General features: G+C 37.6%; 1 protein-coding gene across 2 annotated transcripts; it reads left to right on the plus strand.

Moving 5' to 3' along the window:
- Positions 1-7,417: 7,417 nt before the first annotated feature.
- Positions 7,418-13,556, plus strand: LOC106409523 (zinc finger protein WIP2-like). 2 transcript variants are annotated; one of them, XM_048760887.1, is made up of 3 exons: positions 7,418-8,349; positions 8,460-11,772; positions 12,710-13,556. In XM_048760887.1, exons 2-3 carry the CDS (start codon positions 11,113-11,115, stop codon positions 13,160-13,162), a joined length of 1,113 nt encoding a protein of 370 aa, XP_048616844.1. In that variant the 5' UTR covers positions 7,418-8,349; positions 8,460-11,112; the 3' UTR covers positions 13,163-13,556. The 2 variants fall into 2 exon arrangements, with proteins under 2 accessions (XP_048616844.1, XP_013705599.1); XM_013850145.3 differs by having other exon boundaries at positions 7,418-11,772.
- Positions 13,557-14,479: the final 923 nt, after the last annotated feature.

Here is a 14,479-nt window from a genome sequence, read left to right on the forward strand (position 1 = left end):
GTAAGGTGTAGGATCAGTGAGAAGAGGGCTCTTATCACGCCCAAGTTGATGATTTTGCTCGAGTGGAGTTGGAGCAGTTCGTGAACCGAGATTACCCGTATCTGAGACAATATCGAGAGCGTACTTTCGCTGTGACAAGAAGATACCTTCAGGCCCTCTACTGATTTCAATTCCCAAAAAATACTTAAGCTTACCAAGATCCTACATAGAGAAACAATTACTCAGATACTCTTTAAACTTCTTGATCATGTGAGAGTTGTTGCCCGTAATGACCAGGTCATCCACATAAATCAAAACATGAAGTTCGATGCCCTTTTTGTTGTAAGAAAGCAAGGAGTAATCATCGTAAGCTTGAACGAAACCAAACTTCAACAATGCATCAGACAGTTTCTTAAACCAATACCGCGGAGCCTGTTTAAGGCCATAGAGTGATTTGCGAAGGCGACACACTTTGTTGGGATGGGAGTGACGAAAACCTGGAGGAAGTTTCATGTACACCTCCTCTTAAAGATCACCATGGAGAAAGGCGTTGTTAACATCCATCTGATAAACTTCCCATTTATTTGCTGCAACTATACGAAGAAGTGTTCGAACTGTTGCCATTCTCACCACCGGCGCAAATGTTTCGTTATAGTCAACCCCAGCAACCTGTTTGTTCCCACACAACACTACTCGGGACTTACACCTTTCTATAGTACCGTCCGCGTTGTACTTGTTCTTATAGACCCACTGGCTGTCGATGGCAGTTTTACCCGCAGGAAGATCACAAATGTCCCACGTGTGTTGTTTCTCAAGCGCAACAATCTCAACAACCATGGAATCGTCCCATATTTTCACACCTGCTGCCTCCTTAAAGTGACGAGGTTCGAAATCTGCAGTGATATTAGCTAGAAACACACGATGCTGAGGTGAGAAGTTAGCATCAGAGACAAAATTAGTCAAGGGATACAGTGAATTACCTTGAACCGGAACCGAAGACTCGGTTGAAAAAGGAAGAGGAGCGTGAGGGGTACTTAACACAGGTAACGCGACTTCGCTGTTGTAAGCGACATAATCTTTCAGACGAACAGATGGAACCTGTTTTCGGTGACCACGACCGAGTTCTTCCGTTACCTGAGCTGGAGCATTCTCAACATTCTGATCAGACACAACCGCTGCGTCAGTCTGCTGTAGTTGCTCTGTCTGAACCGGAACAGGAAGTGTCTCTGTGACAACAACCGGACTCTCTACAATTTCCAAGCCCTCAACAACTTCCTTAGCCACTGGCTCTGCAGGGACAACTTGAGTGGAATCCACTGGCAAGCCAGGCGCATCAGTTGCCACTAGCTCCGAAGGTACTTGAACTGAAGAACTCCCCCTGTCCTCCGATGACACAATAAACTGCCAGTCTTCATCACAACTATCAACACCAAGACCTAGTGTAGGTGGGGAAATAGACTTGTCGGTGTAAGGAAACACATCTTCACGAAATACAACATCTCGCGAGACAAGGAACTCGTTTCGGTCGAGATCAAAAACTTTGTACCCCTTCTTTCCGAAAGGATAACCCACAAAAACACACAGACGGCTACGTTCAGCAAACTTATCTTTGCTCCTGACCATCCTGTGAACATAGCAAGCAGAACCGAAAACTCGTAGCTGCTCATAATTTGGTTTGCATCCATGAAGTATTTCATATGGAGACTTTCCTTTGTGAATCGAGCTTGGCGTCCGGTTAATAAGATATGCAGCGGTCAAGATCGCCTCTCCCCAGAAGTTGACAGGCAAACCGGCCTGAAAAAGTAAAGCTCTAGACACGTTCAGAATGTGTCTGTGTTTACGCTCTACTCGTCCATTCTGCTGAGGTGTTGCTACGCAAGATGTTTGATGGACTATACCATGCTCGCGAAAGTATGTCGAGAGACACATAAACTCGGTCCCATTGTCACTGCGAACTGTCTTCACCGATTTACCAAACTGCTTCTCCGTATAAGCCAGGAAATTAAGCAAAACGCTTTTAACCTCTGATTTTTCAAGGAGAAGATACGTCCAAACTGCTCGAGAAAAATCATCGACAATTGTTAAAAAATATACTGCACCACAGGAAGATGGAACACGGTATGGACCCCATACGTCAACGTGAATTAGCAAAAAACAATCCTTTGATTTATTAATTCTTTCTGGAAAAACTGCTCGAGTTTGTTTAGCTCGAAAGCATACATCACAAGTGTGAGAACCAACAGTAGAAGACGAAAAAACAGGTAAAGCCGAAACAACTGAAAAACTAGGATGTCCTAAACGCTGATGCCACAGTGTCTGATCCGAAGAAACATCAACTGAATGAATCTTTGCTGTAGCCACATCCGTTAAGTAATAGACCCCATCACGCTCCTCACCGGTTCCAATCAGAGTCCTCGAGAAACGGTCCTGTAAAACACAAACTGCATCAGTAAACATCGCAAAGCAACCCGTCTGTTTGAGAATTTTGGAAACTGAGATCAAAGTGCAATTAAGCGATGGTACGTAAAGAACATTATGGAGCGAGATTTTGTCAGATATGGAAAACTTTCCCATACTCAACGCAAACGTCTTACTACCATCCGCAAAACCAACCGAACACGGAGGTATTGAGACTACATCATGTAAGAGAGACAGCTTCCCAGTCATGTGATGCGAAGCACCCGTGTCTAATATAACATTACCAAATTTTGTCTTACCAGAAAGTTTGTCTGCTCCTGATTTTTCGTGAATCATCTGAGACAAAATCTTCCACTGATCATGAGTGAAGTCAGGCAACGACGAAGCGTTGGAGCTAGTAGCATGAGCTGCATTCACTTGCCCTCTGCCACGACCTCCACGGTTTCCACGACCACGACCACGACCAGCTGAGGCACGATCAGTGCGTTCATTCCACCACTCAGGAAAACCCACCAACTCCCAGCAGTCCTTCTTTTCATGACCGGTCCTGCCACAGTGGGAGCACGACATCGTACGATCTCTGTTACGAAGTATTGACGAGTCAGACTTCGAGGCACTCTGTTTGTCACCATGAGAAGCTACGTCAGTTTGTCGGGTTACGAAGCCAACAGCATCTTGTTTTGCCATCTCACGATCACCAGACACTCCCAACCTCTGTTCCTCCCTAACGACCTTCGAGTAAACCTCTCCGATAGATGGTAATGGATCCAACCCAATTAGAGTAGTACACAAGGATCCAAATCGAGAATCATCAAGTCCCATGATGAACTGATGCACTTTATCGTCGTCGCGTTCTTTGGTCAACTCACTAGCAGCCCCACACGAGCACACTGGAAGAGGTCGATACACCGAAAGCTCTTCCCACAAAACACTGAGCCGTCCATAATACTCAAGAACGGTCTGACCTTCTTGTCGACACTGTGCTAGCTGAGCTTTCAACTGGTGGATGCGCACTTTATTCCCAACAGAGAACCTCTGTTTCAACCCTGCCCACAACTGACTTGCATCGGAGACAAACGTCACGGATGACTTCACCTTAGGGTCGATGGAAGCACGTATCCAACCGATGACCATTGAGTTCACTGCAACCCAACTATCATAATTAGAACTATCAACCGGCGGTAACTTCACAGTGCCGTTGATAACCCTATTTTTCTCTTGGCTTGGGGCGCATTGAGCATCTCGTTTTCCTAGAGATTGTAATTATCTCCAGTCAACATAACCGGAGTAATCAAGGCTCCTGGATTATCAGAACCATAAAGAGTGTACGGCGAGGAGGACACAATCTCCTTGACTTCGCCAGACTTCACCACCAACGCACCTGTCGTTTCTTCAGCACTCTTTGAATCGTCTCCAGACATTACTACTTACGTTTGTGTTCAAACGATGAACACGAGAACGAACAGAAAATTTTATGAAAAGATTTAAGCTGATCTAAGCTCTGATACCATATAAGATTGGATATCAAACTGACTTGTTTATTCACGTTCAATGTCAAACTGTATATATACAACATATTAAGTCGGCTAGACGTATCTAAAGCCCTAAGAAACCGAGATATCTTCATCCTTATCACAATGGAAGAGATATCACAAACAATATATAACTAGGAAATACAATCATTATCTCTAACGATATATTTCCGTAATATGAAGTCTTCTGTTGTGCTCTCTCCAGATTGAATAAATGGTTGCTTGAGCCGCCAAGCGTTTTAGCATCCTTGAAGTGACAGTATCCTTACGAGAAAGCCATTGCAGAAGAGTTGTCCAAGAGGTTTGATCTTCATCTTTGATAGTTTCATTTCTTGATAATCTTCAGTGGCTAAGGATGGTTGATGAGGTGTTGTTGTGATTTCAAGTAAGATCAAAAGTTATATGGTCTTCGCCGCTTCAGATCTGTGAAGACTAGAGCAGTCATGATGTCCTAGAGAATTTATTCTTCTTTGCTCTTGTTCTTGCCGGCAGTTGGAGGCTCTTCCTGTCTTCAACGTTTGTGTGTGGTGTAACTGGTGAAGCAACGAGGCGCATGGGCTGGTGGGATCTCGTTTGTGGAACCACTGGAGTCTCCCTTTAGGGTTTTAGCTGTTCAAGGATGGTGGCGGAGCCCATATGATTTCTTCTGATAAAAGTTGCTATCACCAGCAGTGAAGTGTGTTGTTCTTTTCTTCCTCTCGCTCGGATGAACAAGTGCGGGATTTGTTGGGTTTTAGTTTATCTTTCTTTTCGAATTTTTTCAGGAAAAAAAGAAAATAAAAAAAAAAAGTGGCAGAAGAAAAAAGCAAAAATATCTTAGATAACTGTTTTTGTTTCGTAGCAAAAAAATCATAAGGGTTTTAATTTTATGTTATTAATATTGTTTTGGGATAGTGAATTTTCTAATATTATTCATCTCATTTATTTTTTATTTTTAATGTGTAATTTATTATTTATTTTTATATTATATACAATTTAAATTTTTAAAATTTGATTTTTTTGGTACCTAATGCAATATTAAGTTTCTATGATATCATCTTTGAAGATTTTATATCATCAAATTGAATGTTTAAATCTTTTAAGAATTAAATTAGTTATTGATAAAAAATATTATTGAAAAATAAATATTTATAGTAATTAAAAATAATTTGGTATTGTGTATACCTTTTGTTTTCTGTTTGCTTCTAAAATTATTCACTATAGTGTTATAAAAATACCTTCTAAACTAAATTACGGTTAGTAAAACTACAATTATATCTTAAATTTTAACTAGGTGTCTTCCTGCACCATAGGCAGTAAGAAAATTTAAAATATTTTTAAACAGATAAATATAAATTAGATTTTAAAATAAAAATTTATTAATATTGTAAATTTTCTTTTTCGTATCAATATTTTAATATAAATTTGATTTAATTAAACATAAAAATTATATTTAAGAATATGCATGTATATAATTGAAATTATAATCTTAGATATATTTTTCTATCGATTTATTTTAATTAAATATATTAAAAAAATTTGGAAAAGTTTCATAATTACCAAAAATTAAAATTAAACAATATTTATAAAATTTGTAGATATATAAGAAAATAATGATTTTACGATTAAATTTTTATAATTTTTTTAAAAAAATTGTACACATTTTTAAAAATTTTAGTAATAAAATTTTATAATTTTTAAAAATATATAATTAAATTATATTTTGAAATTTATAATGTCATATTTGATTATATTTATTTTAATGATAATTTATGAGTTATTCCCATATTCTAAAAAACATTCCAAAAATATAAATTGACATTAAATGTAATATATGAGTTATTACCATATTTTAAAAAGTTTACCAAAAATATAAATTAATTTTAAATGCAATTGTCCATGTAATATTAAGCTATACGACATGTCATCAATTTCAGTTGTCATGCCATATTTGTTTTGTGAAATTGATTGTAGAAAAGACATGTAGCAAAATCACTTTGCAAATATAGTCTAGGGGATATCCTAAATTAGTTCATCTATAAATAACCATTGATTTGTTAAATTATCCTTTTTAAAACCTATTTTAAGTCTCAAACTAATAAAAATGTTTTTTTAGAAAGGACATTTAAGATAAGTAAATTCGTTTGGGATGAGAGCCAATCTCCAAAAAGCAGTGACACTATCTTTGTATGATGTATAGGTTTGGGATAAAACCTATTTTTGTCAAATACATACTTTATGTTTGTTCCCATATTTTATATAAATGTAATTATTTTTCCAGGTATAGTAAATAAATTAAAATTATTCCAATTTATTAAGTTAGAGCATCTTTTTGCTTTGTCATATTGGTAAACGATTACTGTCTTTGGTGCATGTTTGTTTGTTGGTTTTTGTTTGTTTGTTTGTTTTGGTTTGTCATATATACTCTTCAACCTAGCTAGCCCTAGTACTGTGGCTATCCATGTTATATGTACTTACGTTTTAAGTATATACTAGAATTTGATCTTGCGCGGATGTATTTTTCAAATATATGTTTCTATTTGTTTTTCATGTCAATAATATAAGGGCTGGACAAAGTACCTGAATCTGAAGAACCGAACCGATTTCGATCCAAAAAAATAGTACTAAACCCAAACCAAAATTGATTAAATATCTGAATTATTCAAAATTTTAGTTTTTGGAGAATTGAAACCGAATATGATCCAAACCGAATTATTCTGGGTACCTGAATGTATCCGAAATAGAGCTTATATATATTAATTATTTTTAGATTTAATATATATAAAAACATCTAGAATATATATGATATTTCTACGCTGGTTTAAATACTTGGAAATATATACAAATAATCAATAGTAAAAATATAAAATATTAAAAGTATACTTAAAACACCAAAATACTTAAAATAATTATTGATTCTCTATCCAAATATTTGAACTAAAATAATTTATATGTTAATTTTAGGTATTTTGACATATGTTATTGAAATTTAGATTTAATATATTATTTTGTTTATAGTTTTTGAGAAATTTAAAGTATATAAATATATAATGAATTTTAAAATTTTAAAAGTAATTTAAAAGGGTTATCCGAATTCGAACGGACCCCGCAAAAATCCGAAGCGAACCTAAACTGAAATTTAGAAATATTAGAATGATGCTGAAATCTTTGACCCCGGAAACCCAAAACCCAAACAAACATGAACCGAACCCGATTAGGTACCAGATAGATAGTTTTTCATAATATAATGGATTCCAAATTTTCTTAAAAAATAGAAGCCCATTACTTTTTTTTTCTCTTAATATATTGTTGTCCATGTTTCTGAACAAACATACTTTTAAAACTGCAATCATCTATGTTTTCAAACAAACATATTTTTTAAAACTGCAATCCATGTTTCCAAACAAACTTTTTTAAAAAAAAATTGCTATACATGTTTCCAAACAAACATAATTTGTACTTGAGTTTTAATAAGATAGATAATATACGGAGTATATATATGTGAAATACTTTCGTACGTGTGTGCCTTTGATATGATTAAAGCGAAATTCAAAGATCATATTTTGTTATCCAAGGTTCACTTGATGTTTCAAAAAAAACAAGATTTCTTTTTTGTTAAACATGGTCACATTAAAGAACGTGAATTTAGTGAATATGGCATAGGAACAAAAAAAAACTTCGTTAAATGATAGTTCATCCCGCTATGACCAATGAATTAGACATACACAAATCGAATTAAGGATCAACAGTTTTTCCTCTCTCTCTTCTCTCTTCTCCTTTCTCTCTTCTCTCTTCTCTCTTCTCTCTTTCATTTCTTCCGTGAAGTCATAACCCTAAATCTACTCCGCCTCCGTTTCTCTGCTCTCTTCTTCTCTTCGCCTCAAGCTTCTCTGTCTCTCTCTGCCGATATGTTCGCCGTTCTGAGGCTTCACCATTATTGCGGATCTGTTGGTTCTGTTCTTGGAAGTGCGGCGAGGCTTGGATACTCGCGGGAATAAGGTTTTCTCGGTCGGGGGTAATGGCCTGGGGTCAAGATCTTTGCGTCGATTGTGAGACTCTCTCTCTTCTACGCCATCCATCCTCCTTCTCGCTTGGGGTGTGAGCTGCTCGTGGGCCTGTTCCGGTGTGACGCTTCGAGGTTCTGGTTTGAGGGAACGTTTCTTCGACCGTGCCTCTTGTTTCTCGTTTGGTTCTTTTAGGTCTGTCGGTGGCTCCACGGTGGTCCGTCTGGTGAAGACATCATCTACGACAGAGCAGATCTACGTCCGCTTCTCCTGCGTGAAGGCACGTGGGACTAAGGATCTGTGGCTTTGTCATCCTGGGTCTTCCATTCTGTGGCGGCGAGTGCAGTTCTGGCCTGCTTCAGGGGCCTGATCCAAGGCATGCTTCTGACTGCTCTTTCGTGGAGTGATGCAGACTATGTCTGTTTGTTTAGTTTCCGGTGCGGTGGTTTGGCACTTCTCAACGGTTCCTCTTTCATGATTAATGGCTCCGCTTTGTCTTGTGGGTGTGCTTGACCTCGGGTTTTACTGTGTGTCTGGGTTGCTGCAGATTAGGAGGTCGTCTACAAGTAGTTCTTGGTTCAAACATATCCTTAAGAGCGGATCATCGGGCATACCAACTTCTACTGGGTTCTGTCTCTCGTATTCACTGGGTTCCTCCTTTTGCAGCAAGTAGGTTGTTCCAATTAGTCGAGGCGTCCAGTTAGCAGTATTCTTGTTGCGACGGTACCTATTTTTCCTCGGCTGAGTCTCTGTTTAGATTGCATTTAAATTCCATCTGCCTCTTGTTTTCTATGTACTTCTGTCACAAATTTAAAATTTGGTAATTATATCTTAACATTTTTACCAAAAACAAAGTTTGAATTCTTACTGTTACTGAGCGAGTTCGCCCTAGAGAAAATATAACTACGCTGCCGCCACTCTCACCCCTCGACGCCTCACCTCACCGGCATCGGGCCCTTCGTTCTGTCTGCTTCTCACTAACGTTTTCACTCTTCGGCTTCGTCGTCCTCAACGCCTAGACTCATTCTCTCGCCGTCTCTTATGTAGCAGTTTCATCGGGTATATTCGCCGTCATCTTCTCTTCTCCTCTTCGGGTCGCCGTCGCCTCCCCCGTTCCTCTCCTCGTCACCACTCATCCTCTCCGAACGAGCAGAAGCGACGAAACTCGCACCAGATCTGCTCGCCGTCTCGTACCCGTTGCGCCTCTGTCTCGCCTCTTCCCCTACCCAGACTTCTCCGACGAACGCAGCCCCTCAACGCCTCCAACGTGTGAAGCTTAGTGTCTCGCAGGCAGTGGTTCCTCCATCTCTGACGACTCTCCTAGTCATGTTTTCATCCTGTTCGAGTTATGCTCTGTTGCATAGCCAAAGCTTCTCTCTAGACTGAGGTCGTCCTTCTCTGTGAGCCATATAGTTGTGAGTTCCCAGAAGATGAATTTCAGATCTGTGAACATTGATGAATTTTAGCATCATTTCCAAACCAGTTCGACAAGGAACACTCAACTTGATCTTGAAGTGTCAAATCCAGCCTTAAGGGCTTTATTTTCTCTGCAGTTGGTGATTGATGAGACTAGGGTTTTGTTTAGGGAGAGAATCATCTTCAATTTGGTCACTTTCTGTTTCGCAACAAATGGAAGCTTTGAGGACAGGTTTTTCGATGTTAAAGTATTTGTGGTAACAGATTTTGGGGATGTTCAGCTCTCACAACCGTCTCAAGCCGTCATCCTCTCAGCCTTCCTCCGCAAAACATCATCACACCAGCATGTCTCGCCTCAGAGCTTATCTATCCACCATCTCCACCGCAAGCCACCCTAGCACCGGCTGCTCCATTCCTGCGTCTACTTCTTGTTGTCTTTGATTGTTTGAGGAAACTGATGCCCGCCATCAATTTCAGAGAGCCCAAAACTGTCACGATGACTCTCTTTTGTTCGGTAATTGCATCGTTTGATCACCAACGAGTACTTTAGAACCGGAGTTTATGGCTCAACTCTCCTTGACCAAGCTTTCTTTATGGAGTATATGCCCCTTCTCTCCGACCACGCCTGCAGGCGTACCTCAACATTCCGTACTTGTCCCAAGTATGCACCTTGGTCTCGAGGTCTCCAACCTTGGTTGGCATCCTCTGCTCATATGTTGTCCACATTATCATCAAGCGGAAGCCTCTTATCACCAGTGTTGGTTACTGCCAACCGTTTCCAAACCCTCTTGATAGGGCCCCTCACTGTCGGTTCATATTTCGACTTCAGTATGTTCTTGGGAACATCAGTTTCAGGGTATCTTCAATCTCCTAACACTTCTATCATTCGTATTGTTGTACTAGTTTTCGTTTATTATCTAGCCGTCGAATTTACTTCCGGTTGTAACCATGTAACCCTTTTGGATGTTTAAGTTTAATATAAGAATTCCGTGACAAAAAAAAAGAAAAAAAATCATATGTTATGTGCAATTGTCACACGTTGAGTTAAGGGTTGAAAAGTGCATAATATATATGTATATATATATATATATATATACTTAGTTAATTAAGTAATAACCTAAGTACAAATCTATTAATTTGTCTAATTAATTTTTGTATATCTAGTTTTATAATTTATCAAAATATTATAATTAAACACAAAATCTAAAATATATGTCCGAAAGTGGAGAACGCATAGCATTCTCTGGGCATATAATATAAATTATAAAAATATATATCAATATTCGTTGACGCCTAATCATTTTTCTAGTCGTTAGACCTCTTATCAATTTTTGAGCATTAGTTTTTACTTCGGATTGCACCAAAAAAGTAAAGCTAATACATATGTACTACTAGATTGTTAATTTTTAGAATGTAATATTTGGGAATCCTATATTCCATTCATTTCACAATTTTTAACCATTTATTAAGAATGAAATAGAATGCTCATTCCATTAGTTCCACAAAAAATAAATATAATTCAAAAAATCATTCCGCTAAAATTTGTTCATAAATAAATAGAATAAATTTCATTCAATTTTCTTCATGTTTCATTCTTTTTTATTTCATCAATTCCATTTTATTTTTACTAGTTACGGTCTATTTTTCTCTCTTTCATCCCAATAAAATCTCTCTCTCTCTCTCTCTCCACATCCCATCACAATTTCCATTTCCATTTTGTGTTCTTGTATAAAGAATCCCACAAGAGTAAAAACTATTCTCTTCTCTCTCTTTCTCTCTTCTCCATGACTGATCCTCATTCCAATTTCTTCACAAATTGGTTCAAGTCCATTCCTTTTCACCATTACCCTAATTTCTCCACTAACCCACCACCTCTTCCTCCTCCCTCTTCCTTCTTCTTCTTCCCTCACTCCGGTGACCTTTGCCGTCCACCACCACCACCAACCCCTCCCTCTTCCCCTCCTCTCCGTGAAGCCCTCCCTCTCCTCAGTCTCAGCCCCGCCAACAAACAACAAGACCACCATGGTCATCTAATCCAAGAGCCAACTTCAACCTCCGTCGATGTTGATGACTACTATCATCATCACCATCAAGATGATCATAATCACGATGACCATGACCATGACATCACCGTTGCTCTTCACATAGGCCTTCCAAGCCCTAGTACTCAAGAGATGGCTTCTTTTCTCACGCTGTCCTCTTCCTCCTCTTCCTCAAGGACTACTCATCATCATGAGAACATGAACAACCAGATAGATCTCGACAACGACTACCATCACGAAGGTGACGATGAAGATTCAGTTGGCGGAGACGGCGCATGTAGAATCAGCAGACTCAACAAGGGTCAATATTGGATCCCTACACCTTCTCAGATTCTTATTGGCCCTACTCAGTTCTCTTGTCCTGTTTGCTTCAAGACCTTCAACAGATACAACAACATGCAGGTTCTTAATTTTTATAATTCTCTCTAATTTATATCTTTGTAGACTTATGTATGCATATGCTTTGAAGAATTCGTTTTTTCTTCCATGTGTTAATCAACATGCTCACTTAGTTTCCTCGAAATAAAAAAAGCTTCCACCTTTAATCGGTAAATTTTTATGTGGATACATATAAATACTGTTTTCAAATCAATCAAATAACGTGTCTTGGCTCTCTGATGCATGAATAAATCATTGCATTATAAAGAACCGAGAGACATGAGATTGTGAAGACTGAGACTGAGATTTAACAAGACAGTAAATGTTCTCTATGTCTTTAGTACTTTCAGAAGTTATGTGGCTTTGCTGGTTTTTTACAAAATTGGCAAGTGTATCATCCATTTTTCTTATGAGGGTCTTTTAATGTCCAACGTGTAAAATAACAGTATTCATATATACGATTTTGCATACGTAAATGACTATATCAATTAATGAACATAGATATATGTATAGATTCATAAGCTCTACATATGACCTTGCTAAGATCTTGTATTGAATATGAGCTAGGCATCGTGCATTTTAGTAAACCCTTGATTATTTTGTTTACCTAAGCATACATTTATATATCTTATTTTTGGTTAATCTTTTTTAGTTTATGAAATCTATTTCTATTTTACTATTTACATTTCAGCATTTGTGTAGCATCCTTGTTGGATACAATCTTCTTGTATTTTTACGTATGCTTCAAGGTTGATATGCGAATTAGTCAATGTATGCTGGTTCGAGTAACCATAACATCTTATATATAGTAGACAAGAAAATAGCTATTAAGCACATTCATCAATTAAGGCTCATACATTACAATACAGAAAAGGACCTGAATCTCTAAGGGTTTACTATGACATACTATGAGTTATCAAACCCTATATGATAATATAAATATACACGATTTTGTTTACAGATGCATATGTGGGGACATGGATCAGAATACAGAAAAGGACCTGAATCTTTAAGAGGAACGCAACCAACTGGAATGCTGAGGCTTCCATGCTACTGCTGCGCACCGGGCTGTCGTAACAACATTGACCATCCAAGGGCAAAGCCTCTAAAAGATTTCAGAACACTTCAAACACATTACAAGAGGAAGCATGGAATCAAACCCTTCATGTGTAGGAAATGTGGAAAGGCTTTCGCAGTCCGAGGGGACTGGAGAACACATGAGAAGAATTGTGGTAAGCTTTGGTATTGCATATGTGGATCTGATTTCAAGCACAAGCGATCTCTGAAAGATCACATCAAGGCGTTTGGAAATGGCCATGGAGCTTATGGAATTAATGGATTTGATGATGAAGATGAGACTGCCTCTGAGGTAGAACAATTAGACAATGATCATGAGTCAAGGCGGTCCAAATAGCGTATATAAATTAGTTAATACTTCGTAATTCAGTATATATATTAATTCTAAGAATACCTATATCTATGGAACAAGTTTTGATGGGAGTAGGGCTTTTCTGAGTAAGAGCTATATCATCTAATTGATCATAGATAAAAAGAATGAATCATGATCACTTGAAATTTTTTTTTAAAAAAATGTATCTCTAGTTTGCTACTTAAGTTATTAAAAGGCAATGTATAACTTTTTTTTTGAATGAATGAAAGATTGTATTCATCAAAAAAAGTTACATCTAGTACTTTTACTTTTGAGTTTGTGTAGGATCTTTACAACTTAAAATCGTGTGGAAAACAAAGTAGTGAGAACAACTTCATATCTTTTCACCCCTGTTTTCATGGCAATGTATAACAATGAAGTTCCCCTTCTCCACGGTATATATTTGCTGACTTATATTATTTTGTCATTTATTTACGTTTCTGATGACATCATGGAGAATAATGAGAGAATGGACGGACACTCGATAATATTACTACTCAAAAGCTGAACTTTCTTAGGATGATCACGTATCAAGATATACATTAATTATCATGCTTCTTTTATTTGTTTTAAACCCTGTTCGAAAACGCAGCCGCCTAGGCGGCCGCTTATGCGCCGTTAAAAGGTTGACCGCGGTGATTATGCCCAAATCGGTGTAGCCAAGCGTTGATCCGCGTAAGACCGCCTAATTTCCGCGTTGACCGCCTAATTCCCGCCTAATCCCGCGTTAGCCGCCTAATTTTTTTTCCGTCTGTGTAAGTTAAAACACGGTTGATTATTTTTAACTAATTATTGACAGATTTTGTGTAATTATTCATTATTAAATAATTATAATTAGCAATCAAACCCAAAACAAACACATACATACTACATTTAAGAATTTTTTTCATACCAAACCCACCATTTACGAATCAAAAAGAGACTGTTTAAAATTATATATAAAAAATTATATAATTATGTCTAAAAACTTGTATCATCATGTTTAAAATTAGCTAAATATATTATAAATATATTAAATTGTATTTAAAACCAGACCCCGCGTAATTCTCGAGTACTCTCCGATTTTTTGGTAACACGCTAGGCCCGAGGTTACCGCCCGACTACCGTCTTGCGTAGTTCCGAGCAGGGTTTTAAATGATGTGATGATGGTAGACGTATGTCACATGGTTGAAAATATTACAATACAAAAATTTATGTAGATCTATAATTCGAAGTAGCTAGGTTGCTCTAATAATGAACAGTTAAAGTACTTTAATACTTTTCCAAATACCTTGTGTTGGTTATAAACTTATAATATTTGAC

This window comes from Brassica napus, chromosome C6 (genome assembly GCF_020379485.1).
Source record: "Brassica napus cultivar Da-Ae chromosome C6, Da-Ae, whole genome shotgun sequence".
Classification (NCBI taxonomy): Eukaryota; Viridiplantae; Streptophyta; class Magnoliopsida; order Brassicales; family Brassicaceae; genus Brassica; species Brassica napus.

Bases quoted from the DNA above. Each gene is read 5' to 3' on its own strand.
- LOC106409523 (XM_013850145.3), top strand. From the start codon at position 11,113: ATGACTGATCCTCATTCCAATTTCTTCACAAATTGGTTCAAGTCCATT. The intron at 11,773-12,709 runs GTTCTTAATTTT...TTTTGTTTACAG, and splicing joins ACAGATACAACAACATGCAG to ATGCATATGTGGGGACATGG.